This window comes from Salvelinus fontinalis, chromosome 34 (assembly GCF_029448725.1).
Source record: "Salvelinus fontinalis isolate EN_2023a chromosome 34, ASM2944872v1, whole genome shotgun sequence".
NCBI classification, from domain to species: Eukaryota; Metazoa; Chordata; class Actinopteri; order Salmoniformes; family Salmonidae; genus Salvelinus; species Salvelinus fontinalis.
In genome coordinates this window covers 19633771-19654373 of record NC_074698.1, presented here as the reverse complement: position 1 = coordinate 19654373, position 20603 = coordinate 19633771, and the positions used below count along the sequence as shown (strand labels likewise).

Here is a 20603-nt window from a genome sequence, read left to right as displayed (position 1 = left end):
CGGAAATTAGCTGGTTCAGAAGCCAGTCTAATAAAAAATATTATTTTAGTAAATTTGTCTAATTGCTCTTTAAACCAATGTTGTAACACTGTGTACTATATAGAAACGCCAAAAATATTTAGTAAAATGATTTAGCAATGTTTCAAGACCTTGCTTGTAGGCTTAGCAGCAGACAAGAAATAGACAATATAAAATACCAATTTGTTTATTTTTAAAACAGGAAGGCTACATACAATAAGAGATCAGATAACAGAGAATTTGGATGTGTGTGTGTGTGAGCGAGCGAGAGACTGTCATTGGTATTTATTAGGATCCCCATTAGCCACTGCAAACGCAGCAGCTACTCTTCCTGGGGTCCACATGAAACAACATAATACATAACATTATTAGTCAAGAACTGATCATGGTCATGTGTAAAGATCAAAGTCTAGTCTCTTGGAATTGTAGAACTGAGCGCTTCCCTGTTCAATCCTCCTGCAGTAAACACCATCTTTGAAAAAGCCCTCATCCACCCAGCCCTGAAAGAGACAGAAAATAGGGATTACTGGACAGAACCGGCCTGGCCTAATCAAGTATAACCAGGTACAGGATCATAAGGGAAGAAGGAAAATAAACCGTGACCACCAGAAAAACAGACCAGTAGCAGAATGGCAGGTACTGTTGATGTTCCTACCCCTAGGACAGTTACTAGAGCAAAAGTGCAGATACTACTGCCCTTAATGTATTGTCCATTATACTGTAATAGAAAATAGAGACAATTCAAACCTGCATCTGCTGACTGCTGAAGGGGCCGTAGAGTTCAGAATTCTCCTCTGTGTCCCATTTATACTCCCACATCACCTCATCACTCACTTAAGACAAACAAAATATGTTTACACATACATCTCAAAAGTCAACAAAAATTGCACCTGTAATAGTAGTGTAAATGGTTTGGAACCAGCTGACCGCAAACCAATTTACTCTCACTAACCCGTCTCATCATCCTGATCCTCTTTGTCCGGAGCTTTGACACTGTGCTTCTCGTCAATTTTGTCTGCAAACATGTCAAGCTCATCTTCTTCCTCCTCCCCATTTTTACTCCTCCCCACTGATTGCTGCTGGCTCTTCCCTTTCAGTGTGTAGGCCAGTTTTTCATACGTCTGCTGGTATATTTCAAACACCCCACTCCCAACAAGTCTGTCTGCCAGTGCCGTGAGCCTGTCCAGTTTTTCGGTATCCCTATTTGTTTCTTCTGCTTTCCCGTTCTCTTCCCTCTGCTTTCCCTTCTTACGCCCACCTAGGCCTCCAAGCCGGCGAAGCCCTGCGGCAACAGTCTCCCCGGGTAATAGCAGCTCCAACAGAGCCTCTGTGAGCTGATGCTGGCTGTAGGATGCCAGGGGGTCCTCAACTGGCTCCTTTTCTTCTTCCATGTCTTGCTCTTCGTCACTGTCTGCCTGCTTCTCCTCTCGCTGTTTCTCTTCTTCTGCCTCATCTTCATCCCCCACTCTCCTCCTCCGCTTGGCTGCCAGACCTTTCTTCTTTCGTTTAGTAGGTTGCTCTCTTATTTTCACCTAAAGAGCGAGACAAATACATTACTTCACTGTGTGACATTTCTGCAGTGAACAACTAATCAAATAACTAAAGACACAGTTACCCAGTCAATGTTGTCAAGCCAGTTGTCCCTGATCTCCTCATCCTTTTTGACGTAGTAGTTTCCTTCAGAGTCAAAGTGCCCTTCTTGCATCTCCTCATCCAGGTTAAAGGGTGTGATGGGAACTCCCTCGTCACAGTCAATTGTTGCCCCCTCCTGACCTAAAACAAAACATGCACTTTTAGACATTAACAGGTAGACTCAGCGATATGACAGATGCAAAAACTAAACAGCGTAGTGGATCAATTTGCCTAACAGCTAAGAGTGTTGAAGTGCAACGCTCAACTTCTCCGCTGATTTGGTCCTGTGACTATCACGTTGTAATGGGTAAGGCGAACCCGTGCACATGAGCAGATACTATGTGTGACTGTGTGAGGGAAGTCTTGCGTCTCACTCATCCCAATATCCAGGTGCCATTTCTCAGAGTCTACTTTTAAATAACTGGAGGGCCAGGTCTCAGTTATGAAGACAATCAAATTGATAAGACAAACCTTCCACATCGTCACTGGCCAATATGTTGTATTTGCTGCTCTTATCTCCATCTTCTTCCTCGTCCTCCTCGTCACTGTCCAGAGAATGTTTTCCCTTGAACCTGGAGCCCGGCCCAACCATGTCCTCACATAACTGGCGAGATCCCAGGTGAGATAAAGCAAACTGGTCAGTATAGAAAACACACAAACAAATACTTCTAGCTAACACAAGTAACTGAAAGATTCTTACATAAAAAAGCATATTTGTGTTGGTCAGATGTAATTCTTATGTCCCACTCTATGCTGTGAAAAATTTATGTAGCATTGTACTTAAGATCTGAGAACAAGTGTTTGTGGCAGCACCTTTTTCTTTGGAACGTCCTCATCCAACAACTCTCCACCATCGCCGTCCCCAAACGTGACTTTCCTTTTTGACATGCTGTTGATGACAGAAGAGAAAACAAATCTAAATGTACATGTTTGTAGTATACATGTCTATATATTACTGTACTATAATGAATCAAATGGAAGCACTCTTCTTAGCTAACGTTAGCTAACTAACATTACTGCGCTAGCTAACTTTAACTAGTAACGTTAGCGAGCTAACCATTTACTGAAGCTTTTGAATAAGTACGTTATCAATATTTAAGCGACTACACTATTCCACGTGACGTTAATTTACGTGATACGATTATCTCCACAATAGTGTGACTACTACAGCTATAGCTAGCTAAATTAGTTTTTTTTGCTAGCTGCCTAACGTTACAGTACTAGCAGGTACCAAGCAAACAACGACACGTGCAGAGTTAGTAAGTAACGTTAAAGGGGCGTAAGTTAGCTAGCTTCACAACACCTTGCATGCATCTGAGGATGGATAATGATAATTAAAAATACCAAAAAATACAACATGTATATAAATGCAGATAGCTAAGGAAAACAAAAACTACCTCGCTAGCTATCGATACGAAAAGTCTGCAAGCGCCATTCAACTAAACAGGAAGTGATGTCGAACCTGAAGCGTACAGATCTGCGGCGTGTTCAAGAGGTGTCACGGTCTCAAAATGTTCTCTAAACAATTCAAAACGTTCAGCACCAGAACGGGGTGTATTTAGAGTGTGTTAGTTTCGAAGTGTTTAAATGTTATGTAACGTATCTGTCTCCATGCAAGGCCATTTCATTGGTGTTTGGGGGGTATTTGCCTCTAGAGACCAATTTATTGAAGGCTAATGACACCCCTCCTTTTCTTAGGAGCAATGTGTTGTTACCATGTTCAGGTAAGTGTAACCGATGTGAAATGGCTAGCTAGTTAGCGGTGGTGCGCGCTAATAGCGTTTCAATCGGTGACGGCACTCGCTTTGAGACCTTGAAGTAGTGGTTCCCCTTGCGTTGCAAGAGCCGTGGCTTTTCTGGAGCGATGGGTAACGATGCTTCGTGGGTGACTGTTGTTGATGTGTGAAGAGGGTCCCTGGTTCGCGCCCGGGGCGAGGGGACGGACTCAAGTTAAACTGTTACATAAGCATCATAGTATTTTTATCATCTTTGGGCTTCCATGATTTCAAATCAAATTTTATTTGTCACATACACATGGTTAGCAGATGTTAATGCGAGTGTAGCGAAATGCTTGTGCTTCTAGTTCCGACAATGCAGTAATAACCAACAAGTAATCTAACCTAACAATTCCACAACTACTACCTTATACACACAAGTGTAAAGGGATAAAGAATATGTACATAAAGATATATGAATGAGTGATGGTACAGAATGGCATAGGCAAGATGCAGTAGATGGTATAGAGTACAGTATATACATATGAGATGAATAATGTAGGGTATATAAACTTAAAGTGGCTAGTGATACATGTATTACATAAAGATGGCAAGATGCAGTAGATGATTTAGAGTACAGTATATACATATGAGATGAGTAATGTAGGGTATGTAAACATTATATTAAGTGGCATTGTTTAAAGTGGCTAGTGGTACATTTTTACATAATTTCCATCAATTCCCATTATTAAAGTGGCTGGAGTTGAGTCAGTATGTTGGCAGCGGACACTAAATGTTAGTGGTGGCTGTTTAACAGTCTGATGGCCTTGAGATAGAAGCTGTTTTTCAGTCTCTCGGTCCCTGCTTTGATGCACCTGTACTGACCTCGCCTTCTGGATGATAGCGGGGTGAACAGGCAGTGGCTTGGGTGGTTGTTGTCCTTGATGATCTTTATGGCCTTCCTGTGACATCGGGTGGTGTAGGTGTCCTGGAGGGCAGGTAGTTTGCCCCCGATTTCAGTGCCAGCACAAGTTTTCCCTTGGTCGAGGTCAAATAACTCTCATTGTTCTTAAGTCCTTTTTTGTTTTTTTTTGTTCATAAAATGCTTCATTTCAATAGGTAAAAACTGCATTGATAAAACTCTGTTTATGTGGCTCTGGCCCTCATTACCACTCATGTTAATGTAGTGGTGCTATAGGGTCCAACTAGGCCTTAATGAGAGGATTCATTCTTGGTTATGAATCTATCACCAGAGGAAGTAAGGAACATTTAATCAACTTCAAGAACACATTTAATACAATTTGATATAGTAAGACTTTTTTCTAAAGCATCACTGAGGAAATTAACTTAACATTTTACACAGAACAGGGAAGTGAGGAAGAACACCCCCTCAATGTATACTATCTGGGTAGTAGGTGTGGATTTAAGCGTAGAGGGGAGAGAGAATATTGTGTGTCAGGGTTTTGTTTCCAGGAAGTGGGTTGAGTTATTTATATTTCAACACTTGTCCTCTATTACCCAGGGGAGGACCTGTGTTCGTAACCTGAAACTTTATATTTAAACATTGTCTTATTCTAGATGTGTTGCGGTGAACACAAACTACTGTGGGAATTAGACTGAGAGGAACAAGTGAAGGTTTATGGAAGAAAATCTAAAACATATACAATTGGATGGATAGAGAGTGACCCTGAGAGGTAAGCTTGGATGACACATTACTCCTCTGCTAGACTGGCAAGAGATAGAGATGGAAATTGTGTGTAGATTTAAGATCATTGTCATAAAGAATTGACTAGTTGAATACAGGATGATGGCATCTGGTTACTGGCAATGTTGCTTTACTGGTGAAAAAGAAAGGAGGTATTATGACAGACAAACAAGGCTCAAATGTCATGTGTCTGTACTACTGGTGCTGGATTAATATTATCAAGGATGCCTTTCATCCTCTAAAGGATCCTCTCTTTGTTGGAGAACGTTGTAATGAAGATCCATGAGAAGATTTTAACCCATTACCTATCCTGCACCTCACCGATAGATAAAGAAGGATATCTCTACAAAAAGGTATTGTAAAACTTGACAGACATAAGCAAGAGCCAAAATACATTATCAATATGCTGTGAGATTCTGTTATAACACAGTCAGTCTCCTCTTGGCCTTTTGCTTTTCCCTGCCTAATAATAATTATGTCTCAACTGATATTTGATATTTGAAGCTACTTTATTATTATCAATGTCAACCCCCCCATTGATATATCACTGACATAAATAGAACATTGAAATAGAGGGCTTGTATAATGGCACTCATTTGGGTAAAATTATCTCTATATTTATCTCTGTATCTATTCTCACTCTTTACAACTTCCCTTCATCAAAAATATTGTAACCTACTCTTTCTCCATCTTTCACCCCACCACCCTGGCATCCTCCTCTTACATATACCTCATCAGAAAGAGAGGACCTCCTCCTACCAGAGGCGCTGGTTTGTCCTGAAAGCCAATCTGCTGTTCTACCAGGAGCGTCCGGCAGATCGACACCTGCTGGGGGTTATTGTCCTAGAGGGCTGTGCTGTCCAACGCTGTGAGTCTGAGGGAGGACTGTTTGCCTTCTCCATGGTGTTCAGAGGTTCAGGACTGAAAACCTACAAGCTTGCTGCTGAGGACCAGCTGGGCCAGGAGAGCTGGGTCAAAGCCCTGCTCACAGCCAGCCACTGCTACCTTTCACTGCTGGTCAGAGACCTGGGGAAGCAGTACGAAGGTGAGTGTATGGAGAAAGTGTGGTGTTTGTATTGTTGTATTCATGCTTCAAAAATATGTGTTCCTTTCCTGCCTCTCAACCTGTATTCTTTTGTCACTAAGCAGAGGCTAAACGCCAAGCTGGCCCTGCTAAATCCCATCAACGAACCACTGTGACTGGTCCAGGCTCAATGTGCCTTACCCAATCCATGACTTACCTGAACTCATGCTCCTCCTCCTTCCTCGTGCCAGGACCAGTGAGGAGAGAAGGGGGAAGCCACAGTGCCAGTAATCTATTACAAGCCCCTCCAATCCCCAGCAACGTGATCAATAAGAGGTCCCCTAAGCATTGGCCCAAGAGAAACGCACATGTCACACCGATAAATGGACCAGCACCACCATATGGGGAATGGCCACAAGTGGACTTTGATCCTCTAGAGGATTTCACCAAGCTACATGATTACTATGGAGAGGAGGTGAAGCAGCTGAGAGCTGATTGGCTGAGGAGGAGGCAGGAGGAAGAGGAGCACCTTGAGGAGGATCTCATTGACCTAAGTGAACACTGACCCACAGAGATCAGACAGTCACCACTCTGGTTATTTTGATGAGGACTTTGGTGTGAATGCCAGTAATCTGAAATAAGAAAGTGACTTTATAATTTGAGGAACTAGAGCATTAAAGAAGAACTAGTCACCTGTGTATACATCATGATGGGATTATAGTCCTATGAGGTTGATGATGACCCTCAGAATGTCACAAAGCAGAGACTCATCATCAAACTCATAAGACTATCACCCTTAGTGGTGTTGCAAACAACCGGATGCATCCGGTTCTCAGGGATACAGCCCTGATGTGGGAACTCTGCACGGCTGTTTCTTTTCCGCCTGCTACGTTAGGTTTTAGGAATATAATCAGCTCATGCTGTATACACAGGTGACTGGTTCCTCTTAAACACTCTAGTTCCTCAAATAATAGTCACTTTCTTATTTCAGAGTACTGGCACTACTACGGGTTTGTCTGTTTGTAAATTATCATTAAAATCACTGGTATATTTTTTAGGTAATATTGATGGTGAGTGTGAAGCTTAACTTTCTGTCAGCAATCAGGGTAGTTATGCAATATTGAAGCAAAGAGCTTCCAGTCGAAGCTCGCATCCACTATAAGACCATTGTGCTTACCTACGGAATAGCAAGATAAACTGCCCCTCTCTACCTTCAGGCTATGCTCAAAACCTACACCCCAACCCTAGCACTCCGTTCTGCCACCTCAGGTCTCATGGCCATCCCACCCCTACAGGAGGGCAGCTCCCGATCAGCCCTGGCACCACAGCGGTGGAACCAGCTTCCCTCTGAAGCTAGGACAGCAGTCCCTGCCCATTTTCCGCAAACATCTGAAACCCTACCTCTTAAACAGTAACTTAAATAAACAGTATCCTCACCTCGACCCCCCCCCAAAAAAACAGCAGCACTTCATCAGTGCTTGACCCCCCCTTCCAGCTCTGCTTCTACTGATAGCTATGTTATTGAGGAAATATGTACTTTATATGCCTGTGATGTGTGGTTGTCCCACCTTGCTATCTTAAGATGAGTGTAGCTCTGGATAAGAGCGTCTGCTGAATGACTAAAATGTAAAACGTAAAAACATCCTTGTGATGTGTTAAACATCATATATATTGTCCGTGGGGCGACGCACAATTGGGCTAGCGTCGTCCGGGTTAGGGAGGGTTTGGCCGGTAGGGATTTCCTTGTCTCATCGCGCTCCAGCGACTCCTGTGGCGGGCTGGGCGCAGTGCGCGCTAACCAAGGGGGCCAGGTGCACGGTGTTTCCTCCGACACATTGGTGCGGCTGGCTTCCGGGTTGGAGGCGCGCTGTGTTAAAGAAGCAGTGCGGCTTGGTTGGGTTGTGCTTCGGAGGATGCGTGGCTTTCGACCTTCGTCTCTCCCGAGCCCGTACGGGAGTTGTAGCGATGAGACAAGATAGTAATTACTATCGATTGGATACCACGAAAATTGGGGAGAAAAGGGGATAAAATTACAAAAAAAAAAAAAAAAACATCATATATGTTGATGTGTTGTTACACACTGTCAAGTAAAGGCTTCACATCCCTGTTTAACAAAATAAGTTACAGTGCATTACTATATAATTACTTGTATATCCTTCATGTTAAAAATGTATCCATTATTTTTAAGCAACTTTAGTGCTCACAAAGGTTGATGCAGCTCAACCATGCTGTACCACCAGAGGGTGCTACAAACACTAGCTGTGAATTAAACCATTAATGTGCACTGATTAAAAAGTGTGACAAGACTCAGTTTAATTCAATCATAATATTGTTATGGAGAGAGACATTAGTAACAAAGAGCCCTCTCTGGTATTGCCCTGATGGGACATCCATCCACCAGCCAACATGTAACACATTCAGTTGAAAAACCAAGAGATGAAAAGTGAGCTAATATTAACAGGACCAATGTAGTCTCATGACAGATGTGAGATTTGGATCTGGGTTCTGAGATAAGGATATATGAGGATTAATATAATGTACACTAGTGAGACACCAGTGGTAAAATAAACAAGTTACATATTTAAGAATATCAGATCAACGGATCAAACTGAAGTTCGCACATTGTGGCAGGTATCCTAGCGGTAAAGAGCATTGGGCCAATAACCCAAAGGTTGCTGATTCGAATCCCTGAGCTGACTAGGTGAAAAATCTGTGAATGTGCCCTTGAGCAAGGCTCGCATCCATATTTGCTCTGGGTAAGAGTGTCAGCTAAAAGTTGAAACTTTTAAGTTGAAGTGTGAAAGTGGTTTTCTATGTGCGTCTCGAAGATGAGACTTTGGCTTCACCACATACCAGAAATTCATACCAATCATCTAGAATGTGATAGATTTGTCCAGGGGAGCGCATGCACATGCATCTGTATATTAACACCTCCTCACACTGTGACAGGATATAAACAAGCCGTAAGGTGTAACTCAGGGCTGTTCAATTCCGGTCCTGGAGGCCGAAACACTTCATTTCTACCTGGTAGTTAATCGCACTCACCTGGTGTCCCAGGTCTGAATTAGTCCCTTATTAGAAGGAGAGGATAAAAGCCAGAAGTATTTTGGCCCTCCAAGACCGACATTGAACACCCATAGTAACCTGTCTTATAATAAAGTAGGCTATGTGCACTCTATATAAGGAAGTATGGGGTCCTGTTACGGAAATGTGTGTAGATAATGTATGGTTCACCATATGACCAAGCATCCTTGAATGTAACTTCCCTGGTTAAATAAACTAAAGGATAATTAAAAATGACTTTACTTTACACTTTACCATGGCAATAACAAGGCAGATCAGAGGTCATAGAACAACACAGACAACCGGGGGAAGCTTCTCATCTGTCTAGCGGCACTTTGGGTTTAAGTCGTTTAAAATAAAATAAATCAAAGACACCAGACTGGAATATATATAAACAACTAGATGAGTGGATGAACTATGGATGGACAGTTTTAAAATTGATGATGAGTGGGAGGGGGGGGGGGCAGAAAAGTTTCCTTTGCTATTTTGGTCTTTCTCAGCTGTCCCTCATATATATTCTCCTAAGAGCTCCTCCTGCACCCTCAGTCCCCCTCCCTATGATCCACTCCAACATGGCATTAGGAGTGGAGCACTTGAGGGAGAGAGAGCTGTGTGTGTGTTTTTGTTTAACTATCCTTCTGAGTCCACAAGGAAAAATGCTATTTTGGGCATACGGGTTAGGTTTTGGGTTAGGGTTACAATTGGGGTTAGGGTTACAATTAAGGTTAGGAGTTATGGTTTGATATAGGTTTAAGGTTAGGGGTTTAGGAATAAAGTTAGGGTTATGGTTAGGGTAAATAGGATTTATGATGGGAATCAATTCTTTGGTCACCAGAAGGATAGCAATACAAAACTGTGTGGGGGGGCTGTCTGGCTTTCTGTGTGTGGCACTATGAAAACAAATGAAAGTGTGTGCATCACTAAAGTAGGATCCCTAATAAAACCAAGGAGACAAAAGGGCATTGGTCAGAAGTTAACAGTGCCTGAAGATTCTTGGGTTTTTGTCAAAGGTAAACAACCTGAGGTTGGTTTTAGGGAGTATAGTTTCTTTAGCACTCCTGCCACTGATGGTGAAACCTCTTAACGGGACCCTTGTGCTAATCAAATTAGCAAAATAAAAATAAAATAAAATGTTTAAGCTTGAGATATCTGAATTGTTTTGGGATGGGCTGCATCTCCAATCCATCGCATTCGCTGATGTCGGCCTTCTGTATCTGCAGTGGAAAGGGGCGGTGCCACAGCGGTGTTTTTCAGTCTTCTTGCAAAAATGTCTGCAGCATCCAATTAATATTACCCCACCATCGAAAGCTGTGAGTCTCATGAACACCTACAAATCGTTGTTTGGCTCTACGACACCCACAAGCCTAACGAAATTACTTTTCGTTTGAAAGTAATTTCCTGAGCTTTCTTGTATCTCTCAGATATAGGACAGACACTTTAAAACACGCTTCCTTTTTTTGCCATGTATGAATATGTTATTCAATACGTTTCTATGGGCTAATAGCAAAAGGCAAAATTCAATGTTCCATCAAATAATAAAATACTGTATATATACACACATTACACAGGATGCTGCTGAGGGTTGGATGGCTCATAATAATGGCTGGAACGGCACGAATGGAAGGGCATCAAACACATGGAAACCATGCGTTAGATACCATTCCATTAAATCCGCTCCAGCCATTACCACAAGCCCGTCCTCCCCAATTAAGGTGCCACGACCAACTGTGATACAGTATATACAGTGGGGAGAACAAGTATTTGATACACTGCCGATGTTGCAGGTTTTCCTACTTACAAAGCATGTAGAGGTCTGTAATTGTTATCATAGGTACACTTCAACTGTGAGAGACGGGATCTAAAACAAAAATCCAGAAAATCACATTGTATGATTTTTAAGTAATTAATTTGCATTTTATTGCATGACCTAAGTATTTGATACATCAGAAAAGCAGAACTTAATATTTGGTACAGAAACCTTTGTTTGCAATTACAGAGATCATACGTTTCCTGTAGTTCTTGACCAGGTTTGCACACACTGCAGCAGGGATTTTGGCCCACTCCTCCATACAGACCTTCTCCAGATCCTTCAGGTTTCGGGGCTGTCGCTGGGCAATACGGACTTTCAGCTCCCTCCAAAGATTTTCTATTGGGTTCAGGTCTGGAGACTGGCTAGGCCACTCCAGGACCTTGAGATGCTTCTTACGGAGCCACTCCTTAGTTGCCCTGGCTGTGTGTTTCAGGTCGTTATCATGCTGGAATACCCAGCCACGACCCATCTTCAATGCTCTTACTGAGAAAAGGAGGTTGTTGGCCAAGATCTTGCGATACATGGCCCCATCCATCCTCCCCTCAATACGGTGCAGTCGTCCTGTCCCCTTTGCAGAAAAGCATCCCCAAAGAATGATGTTTCCACCTCCATTCTTCACGGTTGGGATGGTGTTCTTGGGGTTGTACTCATCCTTCTTCTTCCTCCAAACACAGCGAGTGGAGTTTAGACCAAAAAGCTCTATTTTTGTCTTATCAGACCACATGACCTTCTCCCATTCCTCCTCTGGATCATCCAGCTGGTCATTGGCAAACTTCAGACGGGCCTGGACATGTGCTGGCTTGAGCAGGGGGACCTTGCGTGCGCTGCAGGATTTTAATCCATGACGGCGTAGTGTGTTACTAATGGTTTTCTTTGAGATTGTGGTCCCAGCTCTCTTCAGGTCATTGACCAGGTCCTGCCGTGTAGTTCTGGGCTGATCCCTCACCTTCCTCATAATCATTGATGCCCCACGAGGTGAGATCTTGCATGGAGCCCCAGACCGAGGGTGATTGACCGTCATCTTGAACTTCTTTCATTTTCTAAAAATTGCGCCAACAGTTGTTGCCTTCTCACCAAGCTGCTTGCCTATTGTCCTGTAGCCCATCCCAGCCTTGTGCAGGTCTACAATTTTATCCCTGATGTCCTTACACAGCTCTCTGGTCTTGGCCATTGTGGAGAGGTTGGAGTCTGTTTGATTGAGTGTGTGGACAGGTCTCTTTTATACAGGTAACGAGTTCAAACAGGTGCAGTTAATACAGGTAATGAGTGGAGAACAGGAGGGCTTCGTAAAGAAAAACTAACAGGTCTGTGAGAGCCGGAATTCTTACTGGTTGGTAGGTGATCAAATACTTATGTCATGCAATAAAATGCAAATTAATTACTTAAAAATCATACAATGTTGTTTTAGATTCCATTTCTCACAGTTGAAGTGTACCTATGATAAAAATTACAGACCTCTACATGCTTTGTAAGTAGGAAAACCTGCAAGATCGGCAGTGTTTCAAATACTTGTTCTCCCCACTGTATATATAACCAGTCAAAAGTTTGGACACACCTACTCATTCAAGGGTTTTTCCTTTATTTTCTACATAATTATATAATGCCAAGAGTGTGCAAAACTGTCATCAAGGCAAAGGGTGGCTACTTTGAAGAATTACAAATATAAAATATATTTTGATTTGTTTAACACTTATTTGGTTACTACATAATTCCATATGTGTTATTTCATAGTGTTGATGTCTTCACTATTATTCTACAATGTAGAAAATAGTAAAAATAAAGAATAACACTGGAATGAGTAGGTGTGTCCAAACTCCTGACTGGTACTGTATTGAGAAAGTATTCAGAGCCCTTGACTTTTTTCACATTCTGTTACATTACAGCCTTACTCTAAAAAAAATTTTTTTTTAATTATAGCCTCATCAATCAAGTATTCTGACCCTTACTCAGTACTTTGTTGAAGCACCTTTGGCAGTGATTACAGCTTCGATGTCACGTTCTGACCATAGTTCTTTTGTGTTTTCCTTGTTTTAGTGTTGGTCAGGATATGAGCTGGGTGGGCATTCTATGTTGTGTGTCTAGTTTGTCCGTTTCTATGTATGGCCTGATATGGTTCTCAATCAGAGGCAGGTGTTAGTCATTGTCTCTGATTGGGAACCATATTTAGGTAGCTTGTTTTGTGTTGGGGTTTGTGGGTGGTTGTCTTCTGTCTTTGTGTTCTTTGCACCAGATAGGACTGTTTTGGTTTTGCCACGTTTGTTATTTTGTATTTGTATAGTGTTCACGTTTATCGTCTTTTATTAAACATGTTGAACACGAACTACGCTGCGTCTTGGTCCGATCCCTGCTACACCTCCTCTTCAGACGAAGAGGAGGAAGGCTGCCGTTAAATTCGAGTCTTCTTGGGTATGACCCAACAAGCTTGGCACACCTGTATTTGGAGTTTCCCATTCTTCTCTGCAGATCCTCTCAAGCTCTGTCAGGTTGGATGGGGAGTGTCACTGCACAGCTATTTTCAGGTCTCTCCAGAGATGTTTGATTGGGTTTAAGTCTGGGCTCTGTCTGGGCCACTCAAGGAAATTCAGAATCTTGTCCCGAAGCCACACCTGCGTAGTCTTGGTCTTTCCTCCAGACGTGACGCTTGGCATTCAGGCCGAAGAGTTCAATCTTGGTTTCATCAGACCAGAGAATCTTGTTTCTCATGGTCTGAGAGTCCTTTAGGTGCCTTTTGGCAAACTCCAAGCGGGATGTCATGTGTCTTTTACTGAGCAGTGGCTTCTGTCTGGCCACTCTACCATAAAGGCCTGATTGGTGGAGTGCTGCAGAGATGGTTGTCCTTCTGGAAGGTTCTCCCATCTCCACAGAGGAATTCTGGAGCTCTGTCAGAGGGACTATCGGGTTCTTGGTCATCTCCCTGACCAAGGCCCTTCTCCCCCGATTGCTCATTGGCAGCCAGCTCTAGGAAGAGTCTTGGTGGTTCCAAACTTCTTCCATTTAAGAATAAAGGAGGCCACTGTGTTCTTGGGGACCGTCAATGCTGCAGAATTTTTTGGTACCCTTCCCCAGATCTGTGCTTCGACGCAGTCTTGTCTCTGAGCTCTACGGACAGTTCCTTCAACCTCATGGCTTGGTTTTTTCTCTGACATGCACTGTCAACTATGGGAACTTATATAGACAGGTGTGTTGCTTTCCAAATCTTGTCCAATCAATTGAATTTAACACAGGTGGACTCCAAGTTGTAGAAACATCTCAAGGATGATCAATGGAAACAGGATGCACCTGAGCTCAATTTTGAGTCTCATAGCAAAGGGTCTGAATACTTATAAGGTATTTAAAAATATATGTTTTAATACATTTGCTAAAATTTCAACAACAATTTTTGTTATTCGCTTTGTCATTATGGGGTATTGTGTGTAGATTTATGAGGGGGGGAAATGAATGTAATCCATTTTAGAATAAAGCTGTCATGGGGTTTGAATACTTTCCGAATGCACTGTATATATATATATACATATGTATATATATATTAATATTATTTGTTTTATTATTATTATTTAATGAAACATTGAATTTGTCACGGCCGTCAACAGAAGTAGACCAAAGTGCAGCGTGGTGAGCGTACATATTCCCTTATTTATATGACGCCGACAAAACAATAAACAATCCAAAACAACCGTGAAGCTAAAGGGCTATGTGCCACAAACAAAGTTAACCTCCCACAAAGACAGGTGGAAAAAAGGGCTACCTAAGTATGGTTCTCAATCAGAGACAACGATAGACAGCTGTCCCTGATTGAGAACCCTACCCGGCCAAAACAGAAATACAAATAATAGAACTAAAGAACATAGAATACCCACCCCAAATCACACCCTGACCAAACCAAATAGAGACATAAAAAGGATCTCTCAGGTCAGGGCGTGACAGAATTTGGCCTTTTGCTATTAACTCAGATATATACCACTACAGAGGTCCTTAAATTCAAAATAAAATAGCCGAATGGTCCTTGGCATAACCATCTTACAACAACTCCATATTTTAGCCTAATAGAAACCCAGGCTCGGGCCCTTAGACTCTAGGGGGATTATGGGAGACCTCACTACCGACACCAATAAACATGGTCTAATAGACACAAACACTGTACCAGAGTGTTCCCAAAATATTGATGCAGTGACAGTATTTTATGTAATAACATTACACATGCATGTTGAACAGTGCAGTTATGTGCAGTGCCATGCAAAATGTGAGAAGGCCGTTTCAATTGCCTGTGGAAATCGCTGGACATATGAATATAGAAAGTGTAGACAGAGAAATATATCTACCCATGCATGCACATGCATAATAATTTACATTTCAAGTCGCTGAGAGCACAAAATGTGTTTATTTAAGCCTTTAATATTGTAATGGAAAAACTAAAGTCAATGATAGGTTGATGTGCCACACTGAAGGGTGATGGTGATGGAGACTATGGAGGGATGGGACGGTGCCAAGATGTGTCCAGCCAGCCAGCAGTCCATCAAGCCTTTTACGTCCTGAATGTCCATATTAGTCCACGTGGGACACTAAACGTATGGCCTGGTCCCTGTTGTATCGGGTTCCCTTCATTCCAAGACTCCTGGGTCTATTTCTGATCTCCTGTAAGGTGATAGCTTGTCCCTCATTCTGCCTGTCGCTTAACTTTTGCTTCAAACTCATCCCTCCCTCTCTCTCCCTCTCTCTGCCTCTACAAATCCAAACTTGAGGCTGTGGCTAAAGTTAGCACGGTCTACAGAGGTATATAAGCCCTCGAGGATAGGGGTTTAATGCGGCTTCACATCAGTCTCTTCTCTTGTTGACCATCCAAACCTCCATACATACCGTCTCGAGATGGTGAGTAACACCGGTCCTCACTTTCTGACTGCTTACCTGTCCACTACTCTGTGTGCTGTCGATGGGAACCTCCAGGAATTACACAGCATTTCCAGATTTTCTTGTTTTTCTATTTTAAGCTTTTTTGCTAGATTGAAAAAGAAATTATGGAACAACTTTTTAAAACTCAACTGTACTTTGGACTTTTTTGGGTGGCGCCATTTTTAGACATTTTGTGTAAAGCTGTTCCTGGATATACAATATCATTCACAGGATCTAAACATTTTGTTAACACTTTATTAACAACATTTATATAAAAGATGCTGTAAAAGGTTAGCTACCTGAGGATAATGAATGTTTCAATACATCCACATTCAAAAACATCTCTGAGCCAGAGAAAGATTGTTCCTGAACTGTTCTGAGAACATTTCAAGAGCTAGGTAGTAAGGGATGTTAAACTACATTTAAGACATAGTGGCAGGATTTAATGGTGGACCACACATATTCACCCCACATCACACTGATAGTCAGATCAAAGACTGTAATGCTAGATGGCAGACGGAACAGTGTACTGGACCTACACACAAGGACATCCACTCACCTGTCCCTGACCAGGAACAGCTTGACACTGAAGTCAAAGGTCACTAATTGGCCTCCTGAGGGCTACAGCTGCAGGATGAACAGACCTAGAAGGTCCCATTGTTAAGCAGTTGATGTGTTTGTCCTTCAGGCACCCAAGAAGGCCAAGAGGAGGGGAGCAGCAGCAGAGGGCGGTTCCTCCAACGTGTTCTCCATGTTTGAGCAGAGCCAGATCCAGGAGTACAAGGAGGTGAGGATTTCTTAACACGCTATGCAACACCTCATCACTTTTACACCTTCAAATGTCAATTGGACAGATTTCCTTTCAACTCCCTATCTGGGCTGAGAGTGAGTGACTCTAGTCTGGCCACCAGTCAGTTTCATTGTAACCTAATTCTGCTGTAGAGTGGCTGAAATAATTGCTAACGCTGAAACAGACAGGCACAGCGGCTAAATTGATACTGTTATAATCATGAGTCAATCATGGTGTACTGTTTTTCCTTGTTTCATTAAAGGAGCGAACCCCAAATTAGATTTAGGGGGCTGGCCTCGGATTGGTAAATTCTCAGTGCAGTTGCTATTTTGTCTGTCCCCCCTCTCTCCCAACTTAAAAAAGCAAAGAATGTCATGAGGAGAAGCTCTGAAGTTTCTGTAACCTTTTGAAGCTCTCCAGGCCTCCCTCTCGTCTGAGCCTTCAGCTGTCACTCAACCTCTCATCTTAAGTCCTCTGCTGCTGAGGGCTGCATGTTTAAGTATGGCAGGACAACTGGGCCCTGGCTGGCACTCTGCACACAGAGGAGAGGGGAAGGGCAGTGAGGGGGGGGGGGGGGGGGTGAACGGGGGGTGACTGGGGGGGATGGGGGGTGGACAGGGGGAGAACAGGTGGGGAAAGAGGGGAACAGAAGGGGTGGGGGGGCACCTTCTTGAGCTTCTGATAATGTCTAGAGTTTGGAAGGCAGGTTAGTGTACCTGATTATGAGGAGAGGAAGGTTGGAGAGGTGAACGGTATGTAGATGAAAGACGGAGGGTAGAAAGTGGAAGGAGTGTAGGGAAGGATACTGTGTGTATGGAAGGATAGATAAGGTCAGGAAATAGGGATCTGGAAGTAGGTGGGAGATTGTATATGATAGTATGTGTTTTCAAAAGTGTCGTCAAGGGATATGGGCACAGACTTGACGGTGGGAATTCTTGCTGCTGTAAGTGATACAGACTTCTTAAGTATCACTTGGGGAATGTCTGACATCATCATTGGGACAGTCTTAACACTTTGCGATGATGGGGGGAGTGTGTGTGCATGTGTGTGAGTCAGGAAGATGGATTACCAGCTGCTTTTTTAAGTTCAAGATCAACCATGGGGGTCCTCTTGGGTTTCATAGATGTAAGAGATGAGGTCCAGAGACAAGCTGGGACAGTGGAAGAAGGATTTAACAGGTGTAACTTAATGAGCTCTCCCTAAATGAACGTGTAAGAATTTCAATTTCTTCTGTTCTTTTTAGGTCTCGCCTAACAAGGGCTACATAGCATTGTGCCATAAATAGGCAGCACCTGGCACTTAAATGACCATAGTTGACAGCGGTGTCTCTAAGTTGTATGGAGTGCACATGCTACCCACGTCCCACTACGCACAGGACTGAACCCCCCCTCCTCCATGTCGCACTACGCACAGGACTGAACCCCCCCTCCTCCACGTCCCACTACGCACAGGACTGAACCCCCCCTCCTCCACTTCCCACCACGCACAGGACTGAACCCCCCCTCCTCCACGTCCCACTACGCACAGGACTGAACCCCCCCTCCTCCACTTCCCACTACGCACAGGACTTAACCCCCCCCCCCCCCCCCCTCCATGTCCCACTACACACAGGACTGAACCCCCCCTCCTCCATGTCCCACCACGCACAGGACTGAACCCACCCTCCTCCACGTCCCACTACGCACAGGACTGAACCCCCCCTCCTCCACGTCCCACTACGCACAGGACTGAACCCCCCCTCCTCCATGTCCCACCACGCACAGGACTGAACCCCCCCCCCCCCTCCTCCACGTCCCACTATGCACAGGACTGAACCCCCCCTTCTCCATGTCCCACCACGCACAGGACTGAACCCCCCCCCCCCCCCCCCCCCTCCTCCACGTCCCACTATGCACAGGACTGAACCCCCCCTCCTCCATGTCACACTGGGGATGACAACTTGGCAGACTCTGGTGACTGGTGTTCATGTCATGCCAGACATTATCTGTATTCCTCAATTCTTCCCTCCCTCCTTCCCTCCTTCTCAGGCTTTCACAATCATTGACCAGAACAGAGACGGTATCATCAGCAAGGATGACTTGAGGGACGTGCTGGCCTCAATGGGTGAGCAAGGGTTACATTTAAGATCTTTTAAGATTCTGAGGACATATTATGTGACTGACTTGTCTCTATTAAAAGTGCGCCTTAGTATGTCCACAATGTCTAATATGTACTGTATATGTGTGTATGTGTTTGTGTGTGTGTGAGAGAGAGAGATAGATAATGGTGCTAGCTAACCTCCACTCCCTCCCTGCTCTGTAGGCCAATTGAATGTGAAGAATGAGGAGTTGGAAGCCATGGTCAAGGAGGCCAGCGGCCCCATCAACTTCACCGTCTTCCTCACCATGTTCGGAGAGAAGCTCAAGGGTGGGTCTATAACTCACTGTACTTTCTTACTTTATTTCAGTTGCACATCTCCTAATTTATTAATTTGACTCTGTTAGGCTCACTATCTAACTTGTTATAACCAGGTTATAATCGCTTCAAAGTGTTAGTGGCTTTCTAAGTACACTCCCATATCTGATTACATTGCATGTGTCTTGCTGTCAGTGTAACATGCCTGACTGACACTCTGTGTGTCTCAGGTGCTGATCCCGAGGATGTCATCGTTAGTGCTTTCAAGGTCCTGGACCCCGAGGCTACCGGTTTCATCAAGAAGGAATTGTGAGAATATTTCCTTCCTTATTTTACAGTTGTAGTAATGAGTGCACTCCATAACAGAATCCACAGCTTCATGAATGTTTCTGACTTCGTCTCCCTCTCTCTCTCTAGCCTTCAGGAGCTCTTGACCACTCAGTGCGACAGGTTCTCTGCAGAGGAGGTGAATACATTTCTAATCATTCAGTTTGAATATCATCATGATCTCTCGTTGTCCCTTGACTTGGCGAGTGGCTGACCCTTCTTCTCCTCCCCTCAGATGAAGAACCTGTGGGCTGCCTTCCCCCCAGATGTGGCCGGCAACGTAGACTACAAGCAAATCTGCTACGTCATCACACACGGAGAGGAGAAGGAGGAGTAATGAAACAGACTGAAGAAAAGAAAACAGGCTCCCTTGCCATTCTCCTTCCTGCTCCTCTCTTCTTCCTTCTATTCTCTCATACCTAACTTCTCTTTATGTGTACTCATGTGCTCTGTCTCTCACTCACACAAATTCTCTAAAAGACTCGTCTCTACTCAAGACATTTGTGTGAGAGCGGGTGCTCATGGGTTGTCTATGTTTGTTCGTGGGGATATGGGATTATTTTCAATAAAAATGATCTTTTAACATCTCCATCTCTTTCTCATCCGCTTTCCCTTCCCTTAACCCTCTTCCTCCTTTTCATATCTTACTCCTATCCATCATTGGTTGTTTCCCCAGTCTCTCTGTTAGAAGAAATGCACACAGCAAGTCGTATTCCACTGCTGTGGTATGGATGTGTAAACCCCAAGGTGAAATGGAGCACCAGTCTTTGCCTCAGCTGCAACAGCTCGGAGGTTAGACCTGGAAGTCCTTTCACTCCCCCTTAATTTAACCCTCAGATGGGCAAATAAACCAAACAGAGGGATATCGTTCTATAAATATTGTAGAGGTTATCTCCTGTAGATGAGGTGGGAAAATAGGAGATATTCTAAGAAGGAATGAGGCTAGAGAAAAACATGGTCTCCTTAAAGTGACGGCTACGTTTTTCTCAAGAAGTGAGAAAGGCTGCTAGAGAGAAGAGAAAGGACCCAAAGAAAACACTCGTCTTCACCTCCTTTCCCTCCTCCCTTTCCTCCTTTACTTCTACCTCTTTGTTTTCTATAAGCTCCTTTGTTTTCTGCACCTGGACTAGCTTTAGTCTGCCAGAAACTCCTCTGTAACGAATAAAAGGGACTAACTGTGAATAAAAGCTCTTATCTTTTGTACCCTATTGTCTCTGTTCATGAGTGGTTCTGGTAGA

At 43.6% G+C, this 20603-nt stretch overlaps 3 protein-coding genes across 5 annotated transcripts; 2 read left to right on the top strand and 1 right to left on the bottom strand.

Moving 5' to 3' along the window:
• Positions 1 to 189: 189 nt before the first annotated feature.
• LOC129833424 (CD2 antigen cytoplasmic tail-binding protein 2-like) lies at positions 190 to 3142 on the bottom strand. The gene is made up of 7 exons (XM_055898019.1): positions 3048 to 3142; positions 2464 to 2539; positions 2122 to 2254; positions 1634 to 1791; positions 971 to 1550; positions 766 to 851; positions 190 to 518 (listed from the first exon to the last, which is right to left on the bottom strand). Exons 2-7 carry the CDS (start codon positions 2536 to 2538, stop codon positions 408 to 410), a joined length of 1143 nt encoding a protein of 380 aa, XP_055753994.1. The 5' UTR covers position 2539; positions 3048 to 3142; the 3' UTR covers positions 190 to 407.
• Positions 3141 to 9458, top strand: LOC129833425 (sesquipedalian-1-like). Of its 3 annotated transcripts, XM_055898021.1 has the most exons (4): positions 3394 to 5059; positions 5315 to 5423; positions 5809 to 6115; positions 6220 to 9458. In XM_055898021.1, exons 2-4 carry the CDS (start codon positions 5343 to 5345, stop codon positions 6657 to 6659), a joined length of 828 nt encoding a protein of 275 aa, XP_055753996.1. In that variant the 5' UTR covers positions 3394 to 5059; positions 5315 to 5342; the 3' UTR covers positions 6660 to 9458. The 3 variants fall into 3 exon arrangements, with proteins under 3 accessions (XP_055753995.1, XP_055753996.1, XP_055753997.1); XM_055898020.1 differs by adding an exon at positions 3141 to 3374 and having other exon boundaries at positions 4944 to 6115; XM_055898022.1 differs by having other exon boundaries at positions 3394 to 5423.
• A 6265-nt stretch (positions 9459 to 15723) lies between these two features.
• LOC129833422 (myosin regulatory light chain 2, skeletal muscle-like) lies at positions 15724 to 20568 on the top strand. The gene is made up of 7 exons (XM_055898016.1): positions 15724 to 15833; positions 16543 to 16641; positions 18672 to 18747; positions 18946 to 19050; positions 19269 to 19347; positions 19456 to 19504; positions 19601 to 20568. Exons 1-7 carry the CDS (start codon positions 15831 to 15833, stop codon positions 19700 to 19702), a joined length of 513 nt encoding a protein of 170 aa, XP_055753991.1. The 5' UTR covers positions 15724 to 15830; the 3' UTR covers positions 19703 to 20568.
• Positions 20569 to 20603: the final 35 nt, after the last annotated feature.

Coding starts and splice junctions, on each gene's coding strand:
- LOC129833424 (XM_055898019.1), bottom strand. CDS start 2,538: ATGTCAAAAAGGAAAGTCACGTTTGGGGACGGCGATGGTGGAGAGTTG. Junction 2,255..2,463: donor AGGACGTTCCAAAGAAAAAG/GTGCTGCCACAA, acceptor GGATCTCGCCAG/TTATGTGAGGACATGGTTGG. Junction 519..765: donor TCAGCAGTCAGCAGATGCAG/GTTTGAATTGTC, acceptor TGTCTCTTTCAG/GGCTGGGTGGATGAGGGCTT.
- LOC129833425 (XM_055898020.1), top strand. CDS start 5,656: ATGGCACTCATTTGGGTAAAATTATCTCTATATTTATCTCTGTATCTA. Junction 6,116..6,219: donor CCTGGGGAAGCAGTACGAAG/GTGAGTGTATGG, acceptor GTCACTAAGCAG/AGGCTAAACGCCAAGCTGGC.
- LOC129833422 (XM_055898016.1), top strand. Junction 19,051..19,268: donor GTTCGGAGAGAAGCTCAAGG/GTGGGTCTATAA, acceptor TGTGTGTCTCAG/GTGCTGATCCCGAGGATGTC. Junction 19,505..19,600: donor ACAGGTTCTCTGCAGAGGAG/GTGAATACATTT, acceptor TCCTCCCCTCAG/ATGAAGAACCTGTGGGCTGC.